At 37.4% G+C, this 26,004-nt stretch overlaps 1 protein-coding gene across 3 annotated transcripts in view; it reads left to right on the top strand.

Moving 5' to 3' along the window:
* The window catches only part of SPOPL (speckle type BTB/POZ protein like), a 59,925-nt gene extending 39,895 nt beyond the window's left edge, over positions 1-20,030 (top strand). For all 3 annotated transcript variants that reach the window (XM_067549512.1, XM_067549514.1, XM_067549513.1), the window contains 7 exons: positions 258-385; positions 11,308-11,485; positions 11,588-11,643; positions 14,508-14,630; positions 17,425-17,567; positions 17,668-17,721; positions 19,178-20,030. In XM_067549512.1, the coding sequence (XP_067405613.1) occupies positions 258-385; positions 11,308-11,485; positions 11,588-11,643; positions 14,508-14,630; positions 17,425-17,567; positions 17,668-17,721; positions 19,178-19,322 (827 nt within the window). In that variant the 3' untranslated portion in view covers positions 19,323-20,030. The remainder of the gene's footprint in view (positions 1-257; positions 386-11,307; positions 11,486-11,587; positions 11,644-14,507; positions 14,631-17,424; positions 17,568-17,667; positions 17,722-19,177) is intronic.
* Positions 20,031-26,004: the final 5,974 nt, after the last annotated feature.

The raw sequence follows: 26,004 nt of genomic DNA, 5'->3' as shown, positions 1-26,004 counted from the left end.
AGATTATTCTAGACAAGTCTTTGAAAAAACACCATAATTGATATTGTTTAGAGAAATGTAGGATTGTGCTTAATGATGGATTTTCTAACAAATGATGAAAAACATGACTGTTAAACTGCCTGAAATTAAATCAATTTAACTCTTAAGCTTTCTCAATATTGATTTTTTTAGCTCATTTTACCCATTGTTAGCTTTCTGTTTAACAAAATGATTTGTTTGAACATACCTGTTCTGTTTGTCTTTTGTTTTTTTACCAGAAAGCCAAAGAGCATATCGATTTGTGCAAGGCAAGGATTGGGGTTTTAAAAAATTTATCCGAAGAGATTTTTTACTTGATGAAGCTAATGGTTTGTTACCAGATGACAAGCTTACATTATTTTGTGAGGTTGGTACGGGTTTTTAAGTAATTAAGACAGCTTTTAAAATCTAAGCAAAAAGATTCTATTTAATACAATTAGGTACTTTCTTGTAGATATCCTAAATTATCAGGTTTAAAACCATAAATATGAATATGGTGTGTTGATTTCTTCCTTCTTTGCTATATATGTACTAAATACCAAAACAGGTGTGGTCTTATTACAGTGAACCTATTGGACTCCAGGTGACAAGGGGATGAACTATAGCAAAAGGTGGTTGATATACATTCTATATATGGAAATTCAAGTGTAGTAACGTTGTTCTTATGAGTAAAAACCCATCTGTTTAGAAGAACAATCAGAGTTCTCCACTAGATCAGAAATACATCTTGATCCTAGATTGTTATTACAAAACAAGCTAAATGTCCAGAGGAAACAGTACTACATTCATGACTGGTACATTTTAGCAAGTGAGTAAGTTTCTCAAGTAAAATGGACATCAGTTCTTCAGTGAATAGCTGTCTTAATTTCTCAACCAGTGGCAAGGTTCCTACAGCAACGTCTACTCATGAAAGGGAATTAAAATATTGATGTATTTAAACTTTTAAAATTGACTTTTATTTTGTATTTTAGCCTACATGATAGTTGCATAACTTATTACCTTTATAACATTGCAATCCGAACAAGTGTGCAGGTTACTTAAAACAGAACAGAATAAATACCTGTGTACTTACAGTGTATATCATGGAGTTAATTTTAGCCTTTTGGAGAAATATATGAGGAAATAAAATGTAAATGATGATAAATTATAGCAGTAGCCTAAATTGTCTTACAAAAATCTAGTAAGACAGTTTGACTTTCTGAAAATGGAAACCAGAGAAGAAGATTGTGCTCTTAGTGCAGCTGGTATTAAATATACATTGGCAGGTTATCACTGCTGCCATGGACTGATTAGTGGCTTAGGGGGGATGATAGATGCTTTAACTACTAATAAGTTTGCTTTGATCTGCGTATTTACAGGAAATGTGTAAAATTGTCTTGGCAAGATTACAACTTAATTATATGTCATTATGCTGTGTAGGAAGAAAAATTGAAATGTGGCCCCTGAGACTAGATGGTGCAAATATAGGGTATATTACTTTCACTTAGACAGACAAGTTAAATTAGCTGCATGATGATTTTATTCTGAATACAGTTCATAAAAACAAATATCTTATGGCTATGCAAGGATTCTCATGAGCTCTTTTTAAAACCTGTTCAGTTTCGAATAGTTTACACTGAACTAGTTTTACCTGATAGTATTTATATCTGAAAATGACATACATTATATAATTTTAAAGATTAAATAAATATATAATTTTGAACATAGGAGATTTATCTGTTCTACTAAGAAATTGGTATATCTAACAATAAGTTCAGACATAACTATTTAATCTCAAAACAAATATTTTTTCCCTTTTAAAATTCTCCATATTTTCAAAATATCATTGGCTAATAATAAATGTTAGAGATTTTCTCCCTTTAGAGGCAAAAGGAAGCATCACATTTAGTAGTAGACATAAATTTGTTAAAATATCTTCTGTTTTAACACCCAAACAAAGGCCATATAACTAAGGTAAAAATCATGCTTAAACTGCACTCATTCCTCTATGCTATTAAAGACTTTATACTGTTTTGACAAAGGAACCCACCTACAAATGACAATTTTTTTCAGCCTTAATTCTCAGTTTTTGCATCACTTATACACAGGCTTGGAGACTGTTCCTAGCCAAAAATCTGTAATTACTACTTTTAAACTACAATGATATACGGTGGATGCTTCTTTATAGCAATCCTGATATTGACAACTTCTGGTAAACAGCAACATTCTGCCAGGAACCAATCCCATCCTTTTGGCTTTCATGTTAGTGGGATTTGGATATTGGCAATAGCATGCCATGTATTGAGAACAGGCAGGTTTGAAGGGCTGCAATCAGGAAAAGAAGTGTCAGTGCTTTGCACATCCCAGTGCTTCCTTCCCTGGCTGCAGCCCCGCAAACCTGCTTGCATCTGGTGACTGCACAGGAGATAAGGGGCTGGATAGCCCATATCCCCACCCAATGGGGGATCCCCTGCTGAAGTCCTGGTGCTACAGCTTGATGGGAAGGCTGTGGGCATGGTAGCATTGGGGAGGGAGGCTGCAGCCCAGGTACCAGGGCTTTCCTCAGAGCCAAAAGTGTTTGGGGGCCTGTGGAGCTGCATGGTTTCTCTCCCCACGGCCTCCTCCACAGCCTACAGGGACAAAGATAGTATGTGGCTCCATAGGTGCCCAGAACCCATGCTCCCCTGCTGCTGCCTCCTGCATCTTGCAGGGAGAAGGGTCCTACGCAGCTCCACGGGCTCCCAGTGCCCACAATTCTCTGCTGCTGCCTCCCACAGCTTCCCCTCCCACCTCACAGCACAGGGAGAGGTGACAAATTTGAGTAACTGTTCCAGATTGAGATGTCAATAGAATAGGTTTTGGAACAAATGGATAAATTAAACAATTTTTAAGTCATGAAGTATTCACCCAAGAGTTCTGAATGGGCTCAGGTATGAAATTGCAGAACTGCAAAGTATGGTGTGTAACCCTATCGCATAAATCAGCCTCTGTACCAAATTACTAAAGGATAGCTAATGTAATGCCAATTTTTAAAAAAGGCTCCAGAGGCGATCCTGGCAATAACAGTCCAGTAAACCTAATTTCAGTACCTGGCAAATTGGTTGAAACTGTAGTAAAGAACAGAATCATCAGACACACACAAATAAACACAATATGTTGGGAAAAAGTCAACATGGCTTCAGTGAGGCATGATTTCCTTTTACAAATCTGCAGCCACAGAAGGCATATCCCAGCACTTCCTTCCCTGGCTTGAGCCCCACAGGCCTGCCTGCTGCTTATTAACATCTGCTAGATAATGGCAACTTTTTGCTGGCAATGAAGAGGTTACTAATAAAAGAATCTATTGTATGCACAGTTTTAAAAAGAATTAGTAGATACACATAGCCAGGGTTTTCAAGAGGGGTAAATGCATGTGGTTCCAGTTCTCCTAGTCCAGCAGGGAGAACTTTACACATTTTTTACTTCCCTTCAGGCTGGAGGGGAATTACTCAGTCTGCCTCAGAGTTAATGTAGAGTGCTACACACAGAAATGCCCCTTGTAATACACTGCAGAATGTTCCTGTGATCAGCAGGATATGGTGATATGGTTATGATTTCAGTTACAGCAAAGACTAAAGTGACAAAAAGCCAAGCAGGGTTATGTTCAGCTGCTTACCAAGCTGAGTCACCACTGATAAGTAGCAGGATGAATAAAAAGCATGATTTTAAATCAATTTTTAATTTAAATTTATTTTTTAATTTAAACTTTTTATTTACATGTTGTTAGTTCTTTAGTTCCTTCCCATATTATACTATTAAAGGACTAACATAGATGTATTCCTTCAGTAGTAGAATTTTAAATTTTGTGTAGAAATTTTTTCTTCTCCTGAGAAGTTTAGAATTTTACTTATGAATCTGTTGTGAAAGAGAGAAGTCCTGGGCTTCATTAATATTCTTACCATTTTACTCAAAACAGTACTCAAAAACTCAAACTCAACAAAACAACAAGTAGCCCGTGCCATATGTGCAACCAGCACCATCGTCTGACATATTGACTTTCCACAAGTCAAGAAAGCTGAAATGCTTCATTGGGCCATACTCCTCCATCAGGATTGAGTTTGAAGACAGTGGGACTTATGCCACTGAATTGTGTAGGTGCTTTTGAAAATCCTACCCAGGGGTGCCTAAATATGGGTTTGGAGCCTAACTTATAGGATCCTGTTTTGTTTTTTGTTTTGTTTTGTTTTAAATCCTGGCGTGTATATATAAAAAAGGTCATAGTGGCTTTGTTTATATATTGAGAGTCTAAATAACTTTTCATGGTTAACATTGGAGCAACTTTGTTTTGAAATGACCAAGATTTTATCACTGAGTTCAATAAAAAATGCAAATTTAGTCTTTGCTGCTGCAAATATTTGTGTTCTGAAATAGTCTGAACCTTAAGCATGAGTAGGCCCATTGAAGTCAATGGGATTATCCCTCTGAGTAATTTTATGTACTTGCTGAAGTGTTTACAAGATTAGGGCCTTAATTTTCAATATTTCTATTTTTGCCTATGTCAGTTTTATAAAATTTAAATAGGAAACTCTACCTCCAGTGGCATTTAAAAACAAACAAAAAAAAAGCTCTTACAATTTAATTAATATAAACTTTCTGGTTACAGTATCACAAATTGTCTAATTAGTTTTATAAAGCCTGTCTGATTAAATCTTAATTTAAAAAAAATCTGATATCTAAATCAATTATTTAAATCATTTGATTTTAATCACTCCACCTTGACAAGTAGTAATAGGCATTTTAGAGCTCAGTAAATGTTTGTATTTAAGATTAAAAGTTTTTCTAACCAAATAACACTAGCATATCTGTATACCATATACACAAGCCATTCACTTTTAGGAGACAAATTGAGATTGTGTTCAAGTTGCATCTCAGAATTTAGTCACAGCATAGTCCTTTTTTTTTTAACATATTGTATAACAGCCACAGTGTACTTTTTGAGGAGAAATAGGACTACAGTTGCAGAAGTATGATACAGTCAAGTTTGGGATCAGGTCAGTGTCATAAGTAAGCATAAGGGATATATAAGGATTAGCCAGTACTTCTAGCTGTGTTATTTGAGATGGAAGAGTTATATTGCTCTAGGCACTATGAAAATGTATTAGAAGAAACAGATCTTGCCCTCAAAAGTTTGCAGTCGAACATGATTTTTGGCCTGGAGATCCGCTCTGGCCAGCAGCTGCTGCCACCAATCTCCTTCCCCTGCCTTCTGCTGATCACTGGAAAGTAGAGCTCCCATATCCTGCCTGCTGTTGAGGTGACAAATAACAGAGCGGGGGTGGGGAGTGTAGAGAGGGCAGAGAGAGTATCCATAAGATTACAAGAAAGAACAAAAGACAAGAGGACTTGCAGCCAGAAGGAACAGGAGGAAGGCCGGAGAATCACATCAACACCAGGAAGAGGCAGGTCTACGTGATTGGTGACTCCCTACTAAGAGCAATAGACAGGCATGTCACTAGAGATGATCTGGAGAACAAAAAGGGGTGCTATCTGCCAGGAGCTAAAACCAGGATGTTGACCTGAGACTGAAGAGGATCCTAGTGGGAGCAGGAAAGAATCCACTGATTTGTCCTTCATGTGGGAACAAATGATAGTGCTAGATTCTCTCTGGAATGCATCAAAGGAGACTATGCCAGGCTTGGGAAGACACTTAAAGAAATTGAGGCTCAGGTGATCTTCATTGGGATTCTACCTGTCTGTAGAGGAGGAGAACTAAGTCGAGAAAAGATGTTGATCAACAGATGACTTTAGGCAGTGGTACTGTAAAGAGGGCTTTGGGATGTTCAGCCACTAGGAGGCATGCATAGATAGAGGACGGCTCTCATGGGATGGGCTTCACTTGAGTAGGGAGGGAACTAGACTTCTGGAATGGAAGTTAGCACACCTGATTAAAAGAGCTTTAAACTAGGAATTTGGGGGAATTTGTAATCTCCATGCTTGATTCTAATATTGAGTGGAAGGAAAATTAAGAAAGAGAGTACAACAACGAAGAAAGGAACAATAGTGGATAGGAGAATGGACATTTAGAGGAAATATAGTGCCAGTACCAATGAATTTAACAGGTAGGCAATACTGGCAGTAGAATAACTGTATCTAATCAGGTGAGGAGTCTGGGCAAAGCAAAGCAGAAATAACTAAGATGTTTGTGCACCGATGCAAGGAACCTGGGTATCAAAATGGAGGAACTAGAACTTCTGGTGCAGGAGTGAAACCAGATGAAATAGAGATAACAGAAACATGGTGGAATACTAGTCATGACTGGAGTACAGATATTGAAGGGTCAGTTCTGTTTAGAAAAGACAAAGATAAAGTTAAAGGTGATGGAGTAGCATTGTATATTAATTAGGCAGACTCTGATGGAATGGATAAAACAGTCAGTTTGAGCCAAAATCACTTTGTGAAAGAGAGTTACCAGAGGCTCTCTTGAGATATTGCTTGGGGTATGCTGCCGACTCCCAGATCAGATTTGGATATAGATAGAGATCTCTTTAATGTTTTAATGAAATAAATATGACTGGGAATTGTGTGATTATGGGAAATTTGAACTTTCCAGATATAAATTGGAGGACAAGTGCTGCTTAACAGTAGTAGGGCTCAGATTTTCCTGGATGTGATAATTGATGGATTTCTTTACACAGTGGTCGCCGAACCTACAAGAGGCGATGCCATTTTAGATTTGGTATTGGTGAGTAGTGAGGACCTCCTAGAAGAACTGGTTGTAGGGGACAACCTTGGTTTGAGTGATCATGAGCTCATTCAGTTTAAACTAAAAGGAAAGATAAACAAAAACAGGTTTGCAAGTAGGGTCCTTGACTTCAAAAGGGCAAACTTAAAAAAATTAATGGAATTAGGGAAGTGTACTGGACTGAAGAACTCAGGAATCTGAATGTGGAGGAGGCTTGGAATTAGTTTCTACAACTTTGACTTAATGACTAATGAGGAGCTAGTGGCAGGGTGGCTAATCGGAACAAGGATATGGAAGTAGAAAATTACCACATCTGAGTGGAAGTCAAACTCAAACAGCTTAATGGCATCAAATGTGGGGGCTCAGATAATCTCCATCCAAGAATTTAAAGGAAATGGTATATGAAATTGCAAGCCCAATATCACGGATTTTTAATGAATCTGTAAACTCAGGAGTCATATCCTATGACTAGAGAATTGCTAATATACTACTTAGCTTTAAGAAAGAGAAAAGAAGTGTTCTGGGAAACTACAGTCCTGTTAGTTTGACCTCAATTGTAAGTATGGTCTTAGAACAAATTTTCAAAGAAAAGTAGTTAAGGACATAGAGGTAAACGGTAATTGGGATAAAATACAACATGGTTTTACAAAACCATGTGCCAGACCTACCTGATCTCTTTCTTTCAGGAGATAAATGATTTTTTTAGACAATGGAAATGCAGTAGATTTAATCTACCTGGATTTCAGTAAGGCATTTGATACAGTTGCACATGGAAAGTTTTTACTTAAATTGGAGAAGATGGGGATTAATATGAGAATTGAAAAGTGGATAAGGAACTGGATAAAGGGGAGATTGCAGTGGGCTATGCTGAAAGGTGAACTCTCAGCTGCAGGGAGGCTATGAGTGGGATTGGTCTTGGAACCAATCTTCATTAACATTTTAATTAATGATCTTGGCACAAAAAGTGGCAGAGTGCTAATAAAATTTGCAGATGACACAAAGTTGGGAGGTATTGCCAATACGAAGGAGGACCAGAATATCATATGAGAAGATCTGGATGACCTTGAAAACTGGAGTAATAGAAATGGGATGAAATTGAATAGTCATGCATTTAAGGACCAACAAGGATTTTTGCTCTAAGATGGGGATTTAATCAGTTGGAAGCGACAGAGGAAGAGAGAGACTGGGTGTTTTGGTTGATCACAGGATGACTCTGAGCCACCAATTTGATGCAGCAGAAAAAGGCTAATTCAATCTTAGGATGCATCAGGCGAGGTATTTCCAGTGGAAATTAGTGAAGTGTTAGTACCATTATGTGGTGCATTATGTGAAACATTATGTGGTTCACCATTATGTGGAGAAACCACATCTGGAATAATGTGTGCATTTCTGATCTCCAATGTACAAGGTTGGCAGAGATGCTGGGATTATTTTTGCCTTCCTCTACAGCAGTTTTTCTCAACCTGGGGGGTTGCGGGATGGGTTTAGGGGGGGTCGCAAGTGCAGGGCTGGTGTTAGGGGGTGGCAAGCAGGGCAGCTGCCTGGGACCCCATGCCGCAAGGGACCCCACGAAGCTAAGTTACATGCTTCAGCCTAGGGCTGCAGGGCTCAAGTTGAAGCCTGAGCCCCACCACCCAGGGCTGTAGCATGTAACTTAGCTTTGCAGGGCCCCAAGCAATTGCTCTGCTTACCACCCCTCATCCCAGCCCTGGATATTTATTCATAATTTACTTCATGATGATTAAGGTGGGGGGGGGGGGGGTCACAATTTTTTCAAGTGTTAGTAGGGGGTCACAATTTTTTTTAAGTCCAAGGGGAAGTCACCAGCACAAAAAGGTTAAGAAACACTGCTCTGCAGCATAGGGGCATGGATCACTTGCAGATTTAAACTAGTGTAAATGATGGATTCTCTGTAACTTGAAGTCTTTAAATCATGATACAAGAGGTCATGATGATCTTTTCTGGCCTTAAAGTCTGAGAGTCTTTAAGAATGGAGAAAGAAGGGGACTAAGGAAAAGGGGAAGGGAGAATGGAAGATTGGGAGAAGACAAAGATAAACCTAACAGAAGAAATGAGGGAGGGAAGGGGGATGTTGTTGTGATTGTCAATGAAAGGGAGAAAGGAAGACAGAGCGAGATAGGTTAGGAAATAGAGGAAAGACTGCTTGGGATTTTGTGGACTGTTACAGAATTGCACCATTTATGTACAGAGTAGGATGCAGATTAGCTGTGGCCCTCCACTTTCTGGCATGTAGCCATTGCAGTCTTTTCAGTACTATTAAAGCCTTATACACTGTGTTTTCACTAGTAGAATATGTGGTAGTTGCAAATTTCTGCCCTAAAAAGTTTTTAATTGCTGAGTTATAAACTTGTGATAAGGATTCGGGGGGGGAGGGGGAACATAGTTCAGGGTTGTTTTAAAACAGCCGTGGAAAAAATGTCTATGTAACAGGCATCCAGAAACTGACACTAATCACTATATAGCTATAGCAGAGATTGTGAAACTCAGCTTTTGGAGTCAGTATGTAATAGGTAAGTAGCTAATTAATTATCTTTTACTGTAATAAAATGTGTAGCGTAACATGTTAAAATTGTGGAGATGAAAATGTTGGATAATAGCTTGTTAACTTAAGCTAATATTTTAGACTTTTTTCTGGCTCGTGATCTATATCACCTAGGTACTTATATGGCCCTTCTTACCATTATATGAGATTATCACAATCTGTAATGTTTTTATCATCTCGACATCCCTGTGCTGACAGAGCCCCCTTGTGTAGATGCAGTGTAAACCAGCAGAAAGAGTTCTACTAGCATAGCCACATCACCTCCTTGAATGACATTAGCTATGCCAACAGAAACACACTTCTGCTGATATAGTTGCATCTACAGTGGGGATGAGGTGTGGCCAGAATAACCATATCAGCTAGGATGTGTAAAGTGTCTCCTCCTCTTTCCCCCTTTCCCTCACACTCCAGTCTGACATAGCTAAATTGGCAAAAAAAATGTAGTATTGACCCAGGCCTCAATGAATTTGCCCAAAGGCACATGTGAAATCTGTGGCGAAGTAGGGAATTGAACCCAGGTACTATGGTGGTACTCTAACCACTGGACCATCCTTCCTTTCCTTATCTGATATTTGGATTGCTCAGATGAAGTTTGGACTGTTCAACTCGTACGTGTCCATGGGGTTTGGCCACACCCTTCTGCCTATGAGCCATATTCTGTGGCTCTGGAAATCCAAATAGTGCAGTCAGTTGAGTGCGCTCACCTTATCTATTCCACTCCTAAATTTCTATAGCTTAGTTCGGGGGATCACTGATCAATTTCCTTTTAGCTCAGTGTTTCCCAATCTTTTTGATATCAAGTACCGACTTGCTGCCTTCCTAAACTGTGATGGAGATCACAGGGAGTTGTGCTGGTCCACTGACCAGTTGTTGAGAAACACTGCTTTAGCTCACTCTCCTTGAGGGAACTTAATTTCCAGGCACTTGTCACCAAATCAGACCTGCTGAGTTGCTTCTCATTTGTTTTCCCATTTCTGTAGAGCAAACAGACCAAACTAAAAACCTAGTGGTGTTCAGTCTGTGAGGAGACTCTCAGGGTATGTCTACACTGCAATTAACCTGCGGCTGGCCTGTGCCAGCTGACTCAGGCTCAGGGGCTGTTTAATTGTGGTGTAGATGTTTGGACTCTGGCTGCAGCCTGGGCTTGGCCTCTAAGACTCCCCCACCTTGCAAGTTTCTAGAGCCCGTGCTGCAGCCTGACCCCAGTTGTTTTATCCGGAATTAAACAGCCCCTTAGGCTGATCCCCGTGAGCCTGAGTCAGTTGGCATGAGCCAGCCACAGGTTTTTCATTGCAGTATAGACATACCCTCAAAGTCCACATCAGAAGAACTCCACTATCATCTTTCCATTCCTTCCCAAAGACCAAAAAAAAAAAAGCCAGGAAAAGTCAAGAACCACTTTAGATGCAAATCTTTCACAATCCTCTTGGTTTAATTTAATTTAAAACCAAATTTTACATCTTCTGAACAAACATTTCATTATTTGAGTTTACATGGTGCCTTCATTGCTACACTGATAGACTCACATTTCTAGAAGAACCACTTTTCATCTCTTAAAGAGGAAAGTACCCACATTTGATTTCTTCCTCAGTGGAGCACAGGCAAACTGAATAATGAAGTGGCTGTATATTACTTGTACCTGGTTCATTTGCTTTATTGGTCTACAGTTTTAAATAAAGTTGTTCACGTTCATTTTGACTGAAGAAATTTACTAATAAGAACCACCCAGTATCACTTTTATGAAACTCTGCTTCTCCTGTGCTCACATAATCTGTTTGAAGTTAGTAAAGGGAGAGCATTTAAGTGTTGTTTGTTTCCTAATATGTGTTCTGTTTCTCAAGTGCTTGAAGGGTCTTTCCCAATATTGCATTTTGACTGGTTTAGGGTTGTGGGTTAGACACAGAAACACCAAATATGTTCTTGCTTTGTCTAAGAATTGCTCAAGTTCTAGTGTAGGTGCTATAATTTAATGATTGCTGGCATTCAGTTATGAAGGAGTTTCTATCTTGCTGTGATTTTCTGTTAGGTAAGCGTGGTCCAAGACTCAGTAAATATATCAGGACAGTCTAATACAAACACTTTGAAGGTACCTGAATGTCGACTAGCAGAAGATTTAGGGAATCTCTGGGAAACAACAAGATTTACAGATTGCAGTTTTTATGTAGGAGGACAAGAATTCAAAGCTCATAAGTCTGTCCTTGCAGGTACTTTCTACTTTTGTATTGTAACATTTTGTTTTATTGTTAAATAAAAATGTTAAAATCCTACTATTTAATTGTCTTAAATGTTTAATTCTTTTGCTACAGTTCGTTCACCAGTTTTTAATGCAATGTTTGAACATGAAATGGAGGAAAGCAAAAAGGTAAGCATTACTGAAAGTTTAATGTGCCACTTGCATTCTGATTCCAAAGAAAAAGAAAAATGTATAGAAAACCCAATTGTACTTCATGGATTGATCGAGATAAAAGTGAGTACTTAATAGACATGGAAAAGTTATATCAATAAGTTTAATATCTCAAGATATCACTGAATTGACATTATCCTGTGTCAATAACTCAAGCTATCTTCTCTCAAGCTGGCGTAGCTCAAATTAAAGTGACCATGTTAGGAAATTACAGTTGAGCTGTTCTGTCCGTGCTGGTGCTGCACTCGTGTGTGGCACTGAGAGTTTTGGGGGCATATCCCCTGGTTCTTTGTGCTGCAGTAAGATGAGCCACTCCGAGTTGTTTCCCAATTAATTGTGAAAACTTTATCTGTCCTTTCTGAGCATATGAGGGGAATTGTGGGAAGACCCTAGAGAACTAATGGCATTCAAGTGGAGCTGGTCTGCATTCGCACTAGTGGTTGTATTAGCAACTAGCATGTTGCACTCACTCCAGCTGTAGCCTGTACCTCGTAGAAGACAGCCAACTAAAGTTAAAATCAACACCACACTTGAGTTAAGGGGTTTTATATGTCGACATGACTAGAGTTAGGGTTAGAGTTATAACTCAAATTAACTTTGCACTGAAGCCTTGAGTGAGGGAGACTGATGTCCTTCTCTTCAACCACAGATTCCACAAACTCTTGACCCATAGAACTGATCTTTAGAGATAGTTGTTTAATCAGTTCAGATAGCTTCACACTCTTAGTATTTCCTAATGTGAGGAGCCATCTACCTATTTCATGGAAAAAAAATACCTCAAATTCTAGCAATTTCTCCAGTTCCATAGAATTGGGGAGCTAGTGTAGAATAGGTAACTGTACTGCCTCCTCTGACTGGGTTTGGGCTAGCTTTGAGGTAAAAGCATTGAGGTAAATCAGTGCTACTTTATGCAAACTAGAACCTTTCTCCTCTTGGTGAGTGAAAGCTAGCTCTGAGTGTTTGGACTACTTCTTGAATGTCATCACCTTCTTAAGAGAGGGCGACCTAACAAATGTAAAAATCTAGGAAGGACATACATTCTCTAGAAACAATCACATGCTAGTTATCCCAAAATCTCTAAGTCCTCCTTGGAGCTATCCTGTAGATAATGGCTAAACTATTCCAGTAGTATGTTACCTGTAACATCACCTTATAGCCCTTCTAGTCCCTATTAGATCTGCAGATGACACTCATCTGAATTGTTATAGTCCTGACCCTGTGTAGCCCATAATTCTACAGCTATAGAACTTGCAATAGATTTCAACCCTTGAGCAGCGTTATGTGCTTGAATCTCAGTTCTCATTCTAGCCTTTATGGATGTGACGATAACATTGAAAATATGAACAAAGCACAAAATTATGTAGTATTTTTCTTTCTGGGTTTGCCGGGAGCCTGTAACAATAGCTATAAAAGGTGTGAATGTACCCTTCATCACAGTTAGTGACAGATGGATTCAATGGTTTCATAGTCCAAAATATGGTATTTTTCCAAGATGACATGGAATTCACCATTCTGCTGCCCTCAGGTGCCTGAAAGGTTTTCTTTATTTTCCTTTCTCCCTGCTCTGTTGGGACTTCCTGCAGCTGTCTATTGCTCTCCAGTTTTCACCACAAGAGGGTGTTAGTTGGATTACAGGACATGCTCTCTACCCTGTTCTGTGTAGCTAGTCAGCAGGAAGTCAAAATAGGATCCAATTTGCAGCCATGGAGTATAGAGAACCATAAACTAGAATGGCCAGCTGGACTGTCTGGAGAACACTACAGCAGCTCAAGCCTGTTGAGCCAAGAAACTGAGCTAGTGTAGTTGGCTACAAGCTTCTTCCTTACTTAACATACATGGGAAGTAAGATTTTGACCCAGGCCACCTGGATAACAATGCAACTGTGAAAGCCCATGGAGCTGGATCATATGAAGAACCAACCAAAAAAAAAAATCCATAGTTAAATATCACTGACTAATTTTAATGTTCATGAGGATTTTCAACTAAACCATCGAGTGTGAGAAATGGAGTATGAAGTACATTTCATTAAGATACAATGAGTTACATTCTGTGGCAATATTAGGGTTGCTTGCAAAATAATTTTGTCCCAGTGAGCCTTGGTGTACACAAGTCTGTGGTTATAGGGCTATACACAGCTCAGACATAGATGCTTATAGTAACTCTGTTCTTTACACTATGCTGCTAAGAGCTTGCATGGTGCAGCAGCAGTAGGTGGAATTTCACTAATGTGGATTCATGCTTTGCTCTTGGTCAGATCCCAAAGGATTTTTGATGGGCAGTTCTCACTTTCACTGAGGGTTCTCGGGCTCTGACTTGGAGTCCTGCAGGGTACAATGGTGCTTCTTGTAAGTGAATCCCACAGGTGAGGACCCTGTACTCCTAAACACTACAGCCTCTTCAAAATTCATAATGGCCTTTCCAATTCTGTATCCATTTCAAGATCCTGGTCCTTTTTACAGCCTGTGTCTCAACACCCTATCCTACTGCAACAGCTGTATTTAGGGATACTGATGGAATACAGGTTCTAACTTGCAAAGACCAGGATAAGGCCTTTCTCAGTTGAGAGCCCTAAACTGTGGGATTCAAGTAAGGTACGAATACAGTCTTTGCCAGGCTTCCTCTAAAAATCACTTTCAGAACAAATTGGCCCTATTAAATTGAACAAATATAGTTGAATCTAGAAAGTGCCAGTTTTACCTTGTAAGATACATTATCATCAGTGTGAAATAAAAAGTTGTAATATGCAAATCAGGTGATGTTTTTACATTTTTACTCCAAAATTATAGATATTATGGTTTTCCCTTTTTGTTTTTTTGCAACAGAATCGTGTAGAAATAAATGATGTAGACCCTGAGGTTTTTAAAGAAATGATGAGGTTCATTTACACAGGGAAAGCGCCAAACCTTGACAAAATGGCTGACAACTTGTTGGCAGCTGCAGACAAAGTAAGTAATTAGCTCTTAAAGTCCTCAGAATTGTTGTTTCAGAAATCCCTGTTCAGAAAATGCATATTTTGAATTGTATAAACACCACCACAATTGACATCTAGGAAAAATAAGCAACAACAGATGCACCAACAGATACAAGAAAAGGAGTGGCTGGGGAGGTGGGGGACAGATTTTTGAGTGGTGGGAAGGCTAGAAATATATTAAACCTTCCATGGCTGCTAGAACTATGTCCTACTGAGACTCTTCTGAAGAAATTGGGGGAGCATCAAATATCCTTTAGAAAATCAGTATTGACAAAAGTCTCCTTGATCTTTGTATTGTGAGACAGGATAAATAGCAGGGCTTTAGTGACCACCTTCTCTAAACCATTACTACTTCTATAACTTTGTCATTTTTGTTTCTCACTAACCTAAATAGTTCTGATCTCTCCTTGTACTGAATTCTTGCCTTCAAATATTTGTCCTTTAAGCCTATCCTTTAAATATTTCCACTGTTCCTCTGAAATGTTCCTTCTTCTGCTCTGCTCTTCTTGAAATGGGGGAATTAAACAACACAGTATTCAAGGTGAGATCATACCATTTCATATTGTAACATACTATTCCAAAATCTTTTAAGAATACAGTGTAATATCATCTTTATTTTTTCTACTGCTTTTGCACACTAAGCTAAAATTTCATCTAGCTGTCTGCTGTGAAGTCTTAGTTATCTTCTTCTAAGTGGGTACAGATAATTTAAAAGCCAGCCGTATGTGAACTGTTCACTTTGTTCCTTTCAAGGTGCATTACCTTAGACGTGTCTACATTTTATCAGTTGTCATGCCCAATAATGTAGCTGTTACTAAGTCCTTTACCAACTGTTTGGTTGACTATGCACAGACTCCTAGTGAGTTAGAGAAGCAGATTTTTTTTTCTTGTGAAAACTATTGATTTTTTCATTATGTTATGCTCACCCAAAATTATATCTAAGTAATTTTCCAGGTACTAAAGTAAGGTTTGTAGTTCCCATGATCTACCCTAGCACCTTCTTTAACATACATATAGCACAGACTGCCCCTTAGTGGCTAAATTTGTCAAAAACTTGATTCTTAAGTTCCTTCCGAACTATTGGATTACTGCTATCCAGGCTTTGATAATGCAGTAGTTCAGTCTTCTTCTCATAACTCTCTCTGACAGTGCCTCATATTTGAGATCTCATTGAGTCTGAGACAGATGTTAAAGGCACTCAAGAGTGGAGAGAACTGGAGAAGTGGTGTGTCTGTATGAATGAAGGCTTTTATCCAACGCACGATTGCTAAATACAGAGTGTGTAATAACTAGAAACTGCCAAAGGCTGCTTACTCTGCCTTTCTCCTGAATGAAAAATAGTCTAAGAAAGTAGTTCTGCAGTGTTACAAAAGCAACTCTATTACGCTTCTCTGCTGTCTGTTAGGGATAGCTTTACCATAACTGGCTTTTATTTATATAATTAAAATAGAAGCATCCTAGAGAGAAGTACAACAATAAATCTAAAATAAAAAGTAATTTAGTCTGAGAATAGAGAAATTTCGCTAAGAAATAAAGCAGTGGAGTTTTCTCTTATCTTGTTCAGATACTTTTTATTTACATTTTATTTATATTAATATTTAACAAATACATGTGGCAGCTTCAGTGTTTTTATGCAGTGATTGTTTCTAAATTTGTCATGGAGATTTTGGAATTACTTGTACAATTGATGGATTCGAAATTAAGTAACCACAGAAAAAGATCTGGGTGGTGGTAGGTACAGCTTCATGAAAATCTGCTCAATGTGCAGCAGTAGTCAAAAAGTAAACAATGTTAAGATGTATACAATATGAAATAGAGAATACACAAAATAATTCCTTTACACATTCCTTTATACAAACACCTTTACCTAGAGTACTGGGTTCAGTTCTAATCACCCTATCTCAAGGCTATAGCAGATATATGAGAGGTTCAGAGATTAGAAAACAAAATTATTAGAGGCATGGGAAAAAAATTCTGTATTATGTGACTCAGATTTGGGATTCTTTAAACTAAAGCTGGATAGTGATACATTTATTTGCATAATATCTATTGCAGTTTGGCCCTGACACAGGAGAGTGAGGGATATTAAAGGTCTACAAAAAAAAAGAAAGTTTTAGAGAGGGAAATCGGGTACTCCTTATTCTTCATCCCTTTACTTAGTACAAGAATTATTGAACTTTTTATGAAACAACAAATTTATAACTGACCAGGATATTTTTGGACTCGAATAATTAGTTTTGGAACTCATTTCCACAATACACCACTGAGGGTAAAAGGTTAGGAGGAGTTTAAAAGAGTTGAATGGCTAATAATGGAATTGTGGATACTCTTTCTAGGGAATAAGCAAATCTCTGGCAGGGTTTAGGAAGAACCTTCCCCTATAGTGGAATTTTACTTAATTTTTTTTTGTGCAGTTTCTTGCACCGTCATCTGAAATATCTGGGACCGGCCCCTGTCAAATGTGTTCCTGGATTATTGATCCAGTGGTCTGCTCTGGTATTGCAGTTCCTATTTTCTTAATATTTAAATAATATTTGTCTTCAGCTTTTCTTCATGTTAGTATAGGAGGAGGAAGTACAAAGTTCAGAATTAATTTTTATTTTGCAGTTTCAATAATTCTCCTGTGAGGGACACTGGTCAATCCTGAGGAATGGTGCTAAGCATTTTGCAGGATTGGGACAAATTGTTTTTAGGTTTGTTGTACTTCACAGACTACAGCAGGAAGAATAAGTGTGAAGAATGATTAGTATAGTTTTTTCTTTCATTAGTATGCACTGGAACGGCTGAAGGTCATGTGTGAAGAGGCACTCTGTAGTAACCTCTCAGTAGAAAACGTTGCTGACATTCTTATCCTCGCAGATTTGCACAGCGCGGAACAGTTGAAAGCACAAGCAATAGATTTTATTAACAGGCAAGTGATGTTTCTTTATTACACTTAAAAGAATGCCTTAAATATCTGTTCTTAAATATGCCTTCCTTCTAAATATTTTGTATAACTTCCCCTATCATAGGTGCAGTGTTCTTAGACAACTTGGGTGTAAAGATGGGAAAAACTGGAATAGCAAGTAAGTAAAATGACTCTCAAAGTTTAAAGTTACCTGTTTCTACACAGTAGTACATCCCAGATTACCCCTAGTACAAGAGAACCACACTCTGCTGTGACCGCTATGGGAGAAAAACGAACCTGTTGGTATAATCCATTTGAGTGGAGGGCGTCCTTTGTAAACATCAATGCCACCTTCATTCTTGCAGCATTGAGATAATTGAGATAAACAGCAGCCTTGCTTTCTGGGAGATATTTCCCACAGCTCTACCCCCACTTTATTTTCCCTTCCACAAAGGAGAAGAACTGAGGCTTGCCTGCCCTCTGCCAGAAGAAGGCAATAGCAGCCAACATTAACTTTTACTCACTCACTTGGGTTCAGTTTGCTGCTGTGCGGAGCAGTGAGAGGGCAGCAACAACCTGTGCAAAAGCATCTTTTCCTCACTTGATATATAGACTTGCCACGTTTCTCTTTGCATCCGTGGAGGCTGCAGCAAAGTAAGAGACCCTGCTCCAGAGCAGCTGGAGTAGAGCAGCTAGGGTAGGCCGGAACATAGATGGGGGGGAGAGGGACTACTATTTTGTGTTAACAGTGTACAAAGGCTCCAGCCAGGATCAGGACTGTTGTATTAGGCACTCTGCAAATACACAGGCAGACACAATATCTGTCCCAAAGAGCTCTCATTCTAATATGAAAGAAGAGGCAACAAATAAGTGAGATAAGCAGGAAGGGGAGGGACAAATAGGGTGACAGTTATTTCCAGTGCTGTACATCAGTATAAGAACTTAGATGGATAAGATCACACAATTACATAGGGTAGCTGGTGCACAGCTTGACTGTTCCAAATCATCTAGAAAGGTCACTTTAAAAAACAAATAAAAATCAGTTAATGTATACTGCTGTACAACCTAGCTGTCCGTGGTTGCCTGCTTTCCTGTAGATATTGTAACTAAAGTGGGTCTTGAGGAGGAAGTTGAGTAGGCCTGGCCAGTCAGTTCATGCATTCTCCCAAAGTGAGAGCTTTTGAACTGTTTCTCAGTGTGCCTTTGCTTTACAGACCTGGAACAAATGGTTTTTATATCCATATGTCCCCCAGGGTACAGCATGTATTGTCACAGAGTCAATGAGCTTAGTAGTAAAGAATTACAACTGGTATACAAAATATATTGATACTGTTCTTGAAGACTGCCACACAATTAGTGTATAGTCTTGGTTGAAGGCATGGCACAGATAAATTCATTCTAGGGAAAATTCCGATTACAGAACAATGTTAAATATATTTCTTCCAGTTAACCTGTAATTTCACTAAAATATAAGTGAATATGGTGTTATTTACAAATAGCATACAACTATAATCAATACAGTACTCCATGTGTCAAATCATTAAGTATTTTCCAGATTCAGGTTTTATAGGATTCAGCATTAAATGGACATACTAAATTTTAACTGTGATTCTTCATAAACCTTCTGTTTTCAGCCAAGCAACAGACATAATGGAAACAGCAGGCTGGAAGTCCATGATCCACTCTCATCCTCACTTAGTAGCAGAGGCCTTTCGAGCACTAGCATCTGCACAGTGTCCACAGTTTGGCATTCCACGCAAACGGCTAAAGCAATCATGAAATCTTCCATGAACTTTAGAGAAACTGAAATGACTCTACTCCTCCATGTCCAGAGGTGTTTTCACAAACCATAACAAGAATTTTTGTTATCCTTGTCCGCAGAACAGAAGCTGAAAAAGCCTATTGTTTGCTTTTCAGTTGGATAATTTATGGTTTAATCCTCAGCTTTAAATTTGACTGATTACTCTCTAATTCACTGAAAGGCCTTAAATTATCTTCAATGACTCTCTAGTCCATATAGTCTAATGTATCTTGATTTTTTTTTATTGTGCCTTGTCTTTTTGACTAGGCTATGCAGGATTGCACTAGCTCCATAACGCAGTAAAGTTGATAACTGAAGATTAACTTTTGAAAGGGATCTTCCATTATTTAAAAAAAAAAAAAAAAATGAAGATTATAGTTTGGTTCTGTGCTGACTGGAAGGTTTCAGCTAGACTCTCATTAAAAGCACTTGAACTGGAAGCACATAATGTTTTCTAGTCCAAGTACTATACATAGGGAGAACCAGTTTACCTTCAGAAGATGCCAACAGGCTGTTAATGGCAATATACTGCTTTGAACGTAATTTATTTTTCATTGTGGGGGCAAATATGCAATGGTTTGGCCCAAAAATGTATTTTCAATATAGTTTGTAATGCCTATTGTGTGTATGTCAAAGCTGTTCAACAAATGTTAAAAAAGAAACACATAATAAACCTTTTGCCTGTGTTTCTTTATGGTCCATCACTAGTTTACATTTAACGGAGAATAGGGTGAGAGGTAAAGATTTCGCTGTGAAGAGAGAATAGTATTGTATTTCAAGAAAAATTATTTATATCCCACATGTATGGTTACATAGAAAAGTAAAGGATGCATAGAATGACCAAATGTAAATTTATGAAATGGGCCAAATGGATTCTGAATATGCACTTTTAATGTGTAACTTTTGTATGTTGTGTGGTACATATATATTTTGCTTTTGATGAATTAATGAGGTACAGGTAATTGTGGCGTAACTTTTTTAATACATTTTAAGATACCCACGGCCACATGGGATTTAGTTTTATTATAATGAACAAGAAAAGCATGTCTTTGAAGACTTAATTCAATGTGAATATTGCAAGCTCTCATATTCTATCTATGTTGAATATTTTCACATTTTTGGGGGAAAGGCGTGTGAATGACCAAACAAAACTTTGGAAGAGGGTCTGGTCTGTTCTCCACTCAACATGTGTGCACAATTTCCATTCACACCAGTGGAAGTTACGCATAATAGGAGGAATAGTTCCCTGAAATGTCAGATGGTATTTGCAAGCATAGACTTGCCTTTTCTAGCATTTCAGTTATTGTACTAGCATTGTGGATGGTATTGAAATTCTGCATAATGTGAAAAGGATGAAACATTGTAAACTGCTTATCATGGGCCAGTCTTTATTCTATGAACCTTAGCTTTAATACCAATATTTTCAGTGTTTGATAGCTTTGTTTACAGTTGGGAGGAAACGTCTGCAGTAGTGCACATTCTAAATGTTTCCTGAGTTACAACATTGAATTTACTGTAATGGTGATAATATGCTATATTTGTTGTTTGGCAAGATTTGCATTTAACAGTGGAGAATGGGAGGAGATCTCACTAAATTTTTAAACATATTATTCAGATAACTTCAGTTTGCCTGTAGACTTACATGAAAAATGAAATTTAAGTTTTACCTTCCTAATTTCTTTAAGATTTCTCAGAATTAATCCTAATGAAGTTTTAGGAGGATAAAGTATATATGCTTTTATATTTTGTTATCAAGTAAACCTTTAGTATAGACAAATTGGAAAGAAGTGCCAAGTCTAATTTTTAAAAAATAAACCTCCAGTTGCTCACACACATTGTTTGAACTAAATCTTTATGATGGCTTAAATATAAAATCAGAAGCATTCTTAGACAAGTGTCTAAATGGTACAGGGTTCATCTTACTAAACTATATTTATAGAGCAATTTAACCTTTATCAAATTTTTCTTTAAATATTTATCTACATTAAGGTTTTGTAAGCATTTTTCACGTTAGGGTTTATAAGGATACTTGTTCCCTCCAAAATAGTGACATTTTTGCTGCAGCGTATAACGAATTAGAACTAATATATTCTTACTCCTCATGAACAAGTTCACTGTTGAAACTTGCAGCTCTAATATACAAAGTGACTTGAATATTTAATACTGTAATTATGATTGTCCAGTTCAGCTTGTTCTAAATTACAACACGCAGTAATCTAATGCAAAGCTTAAGGATTTTGTTCTGAAGTTTTTTTTAAACGCTTAATAGCACACTTTGTACCAAAAGTCTTACACTGTGCAGTAAAATATCTACATTTATAGAAATGTCCATTTTTCCAGTAATGCAATGCATACTATACATTACAATAATGGAAAATCATGACAAGTGATCTGCTTATATTTGGGTTTATTTATTATGTATAATTTTAAGTTTTGTCAGCTCTTAAGAAAAAGGTAAAACAATTGCTGTATTCTCAAGTGAGTGCGCTAATTATTCACCTTTTCATTTTTGATTGAACCACATGCAGTGTTCTCACTGGACCCAAATAAATAGCTGGTAAGATCAACTTTCTCCTTTAGATTCAGCCCCTTGTTTTTATTCCCTACATTACAAGAGTGTGTCCTTTAAAAACCACAATGACCGATTTTAAGTTCAGCAAATGTAAAACTCTCTAGTACAGTTTTTCAGGCCAAGACACACATCCAGAAAATCTACACTGATGGCAGCAACTGAGTGGTCAGTGAAGACCCGCTCAGTCGATCCAGAAGTCGACCCAATTAAACTACCCCCTCAAGTGGCGTAGTGCAGTGAAGATGCTGCGCAGAAGGGAAGCACAGCAGTCAACAGGAGTTACGCAAGCTACTCTGCGTAGTTTGCATAACTCCCGTCGACTGCCGCCGAATCGCCCAGTAACTGTAGATCAGGGCTTAGTCTGGTTAAAGGATTTGGAGTACAAAATGTGGCAGTCGTGTTTTGGCTTTCTAACGCTACTCCCTTAAATATACATGAACCATCACTTTCAAACTTTTCTAGGGAGAACCGTGCGTGTGCGTGTGTGAGAGAGAGAGATTTTGTGTGGTCTTTTTAAAAAACAAAAAAAACCCTAAAATTAAGCTCTCAATTCACTGTTGGAATGATGGTAAAACTGATTACATCATTTTTCCATTTGGACCTTTTCTGTGGAGATGTTTTGAACGGAAGAAGTTTAAAAAAACAATCGCTGTTTTGTAGTCCATTAATTGCATGTTGAAGTACCAACTCAGAATGCCTTTTCTAGGATACCTTTGCAAGATTAATAGGATACAATACAAGATTAATAGGATATTAAATCTTTTTAAAAGGTATTTTAAAGTTCTTAAGGAGAATGGTGTTTGCTACAAAAATAACTAGAATTGAGATAGATACAAGTTATGGAATGCTGATTTGAATTCCACCATATTTTGCTTGGTTCTTATTTGGTTCCTAAATTCAGATTTACTGTCTGGATAATAAATACTAAAAAAAAATCCTTTTAGCAAAGCTTACAGACACATGTATTAGATAATAGTATCCACTGCAAAAAGTACTGGCTGTATGGTTACAGATTGATTTTTTTTGTTTTTTTTGTTTTGTGAGTTCTAAAATGTGGAAATAACTTGCACCTTTGTGTTAACTATCTGGGCGGATTTGAATCTTACACTTCAAATATTTGATTCTCATAGTGATTTAAATATTTAGAATGAACCTCACTAATGTGTTTAGGGACAGCATGAGGCCTATGTACTGATTACCCTCATAGAATAATCCACCCTCATTGAATTAGACCATTGGTATAGAAGATACCAGAGTGCAAACTGAGATACAACTATAGCCATCAGAACTAATGTTAAAATCTACACTTTACCCAAATTGAATATTCTTAATTTTAATTGATACTAAAATTGACTTTTCACTTTTTCTCTCAGCTGGCATTGATCTCATGGTAAGTGTGTAGTTTATAGTCTAGCTTAATTAGTTACACAACTTGGCTTCTGTTTGCAGTAAATGGACTTTAGTTTGGAAAGGGAATTCATTATTTTTAAGTGTTTGCGTTGGTAGATTTCATTGCACTCTGTAACCTAGCTAATCTTGGTTTTTGAGCCTTCAAAAGGAAGGCTTAACATAAATGAGTCCTATTTTAGAAATGAAACTCATGCAATGATTTAGACCTGTTTTGAGGTGGAAATAATGAAGAGAATTCAGATATGTAAACACATGCATCAAACCATTCAGCTTTTTTATCAGCTGATGTTAATGGTGAAATACTTTTTGTATCTTGTTGCTGAAAATATTTTTTGCATTTCAGCACATCAAGTTACAATAAAGTTGTTACTTAAACAGCTTGTATTTTCTTTGGGATTTGGATCTCACTGTAGTTACTTATGCCTCATCTCATGAGATATGAGTATTTTAATACACCATAAGACAATTCAGAAATTTAAAATAGTGTAGAGTGTTGTTGCCCCCATAAGTGGTGGCTCTTCCAGGAGAGAGCATATTGTAACTTTGCTCCACAATCTTCACTGGCTTTTGATTAGGTTTCAGGCTGGCATTTAAATATCTTGACCTATAAAACTCTAAATATTTTGAGACCTGGCTACCTGAGAGACAACCTTGTCTCCATGCAATACCTCCAGAGTGGTGATCATTAGAGAGGTGCCCAACCTAAAATCCTTTGGTTTAAAAATGAAGGGGTAGTGGAGGCTCTATAAAATATCCTTGTGTGTCTTCCATTTCCACCACATTCCCACAGAATCAAGGCCTTAAAAGGATCCTACAAGACTAATTTTCTTGGGCTTTCAATGAATGGGTGGGTATAGATCTATGATGGCCAGATATGCTGGGGACATTATTAACATCTGTTTCAAGAAAATAGGATTTGGGTTTGACCTGTATTGATTGCTTCTTAATTTAATGTATTTGTAGATATTTTGTATCCTGATTTTTTTAATAATTTCAAAAATGCTTAGAACCATTTGCATTGCTCATTTTAAAGAAAATAAATCACTTTGGATTTGGAGGAAAACATAACACTTTAAGAAGCTAGGCTTTCAGAAATGGGCACTATCAAGGTAAGTTACTACATTAAATAACAGTGAGCAAAAGGTAATATTGATTGTTGCAACAAAAAGAAATACCTATGTAGCAATGCGTAAGCAACTTAAAATTCATGTTTTTCTGACACTGGTCAGCACTGAAGATCCTTTTCACCCCCTTTGCCCATGACTAGGGTCTTAAGCAGCTACCTCACTCGGGAGTCAGCCTAGTTAGTGAGCTCATTTAAGTTCCTTCTTTCTGAGGTCCATGCCAACAGTTCATAACAATGTCCCCATCCAGTTAACTTCCAATCAAGTCTTATTGGCCTAGCACAGAAAACAAATCTAAAATGAAATTTAGCTTATACTATGCAGGTCACTACAAAAAAACATTTTTTTAAGTAGGCACTAAATTTTGTTACAGGATGTTAAAGAAAACGCTTTCTTCTGGCGAAGTCCTCTGACTCGACTTGCTTGACACATTTGTGTTTTTATCAAGGAGTACCTTATAAGTCATCTTTCCTTCTGTGAAGGTGAAGCATTTAGCTTGCCATGTCACAATAATTCCTTGCTTTGTGCGGCTTACTAGATTTAAATTGGCGTTGAGACAAAATTATTTTTTTCCTGCACTAAAGTCTAGTGAGTCACTTCCTGTTCCCATATGAGGAAGCTGGTGGACACATCTAATAGAGCTTTTCTTTACTCCCACCAAATACTTCAGATCATAAGTATTCTACAGTAAAGATATACCAAGATCTTATCTCAGCTAAAGTCTTATTAGCAACATTTATTGTCTTCAGCAAATTTTGGAGGATTGTTTACTTGTTTCAACATGTATATTTCAACTTTATTTTTATTGTTTTGAGAGAAAATTGAATAGTAAATCTTGATGGGGCTGGTAGGATAAGTCATTGAAATATAAGGTACTTTTTCCCTATTATACAGAATACCAAGCATGCAACAGTTTAGACAATCGGTTAGAGGTGGGAAGTGCCAGTTCATACAACATGTCTTAGTGCTATTTCCCTATATTTTATAACTTACTCTTGTAGTTATTTAATAGCTATATTAGCTACATTGCTAATGTTGATTTGCTACATTGCTAAAATGTTGATTTGTTTTTAGATCTTAATGGAACTTATTGTAGCCTTTATTTTAAATCAAATATACAGTGCACTCACTTATGCTCTTCATGGAAAAAATTAACCGTTTAACTTTGGAGTTTTCTATCTCTCTGTCTGAACTTCCATTACAAATGATGGAGTTGTTTGCAATGAATGTCACAAGGTTATTGCACACTTAAATTCCAATACAAATATTATTTAATGAGTTTATTTATAACTGATTGTATTAATGATACAACTGACTATTTGCATCATGCAGAAATTAATTTTCACTTAAAATTATGATTGTACAGAAATTGAGGAGACATTGGTAATTACTGCACAAATTGTACCACATTTCTTAGACGACTTATCTTGCTGTAGGCTCTTTTGTAATTTTCCACTGTCTACCTTAAGTAGCTTGTTTTATTGTTTGCATCATCTATTTTGAAGATTCTTCTGCTCGAGAAAGCTGGAAGAAATATAAGCCACAGAAATGGAC

The sequence above is a fragment of the Emydura macquarii genome, unplaced genomic scaffold (assembly GCF_026122565.2).
Source record: "Emydura macquarii macquarii isolate MOO-44397 ecotype Brisbane River unplaced genomic scaffold, CSIRO-AGI_Emac_v2 contig_1253, whole genome shotgun sequence".
In the NCBI taxonomy this organism is placed as follows: Eukaryota; Metazoa; Chordata; order Testudines; family Chelidae; genus Emydura; species Emydura macquarii.
Note: the sequence above shows the minus strand (reverse complement) of the source record. Positions and strands in the feature narration are given on the sequence as shown.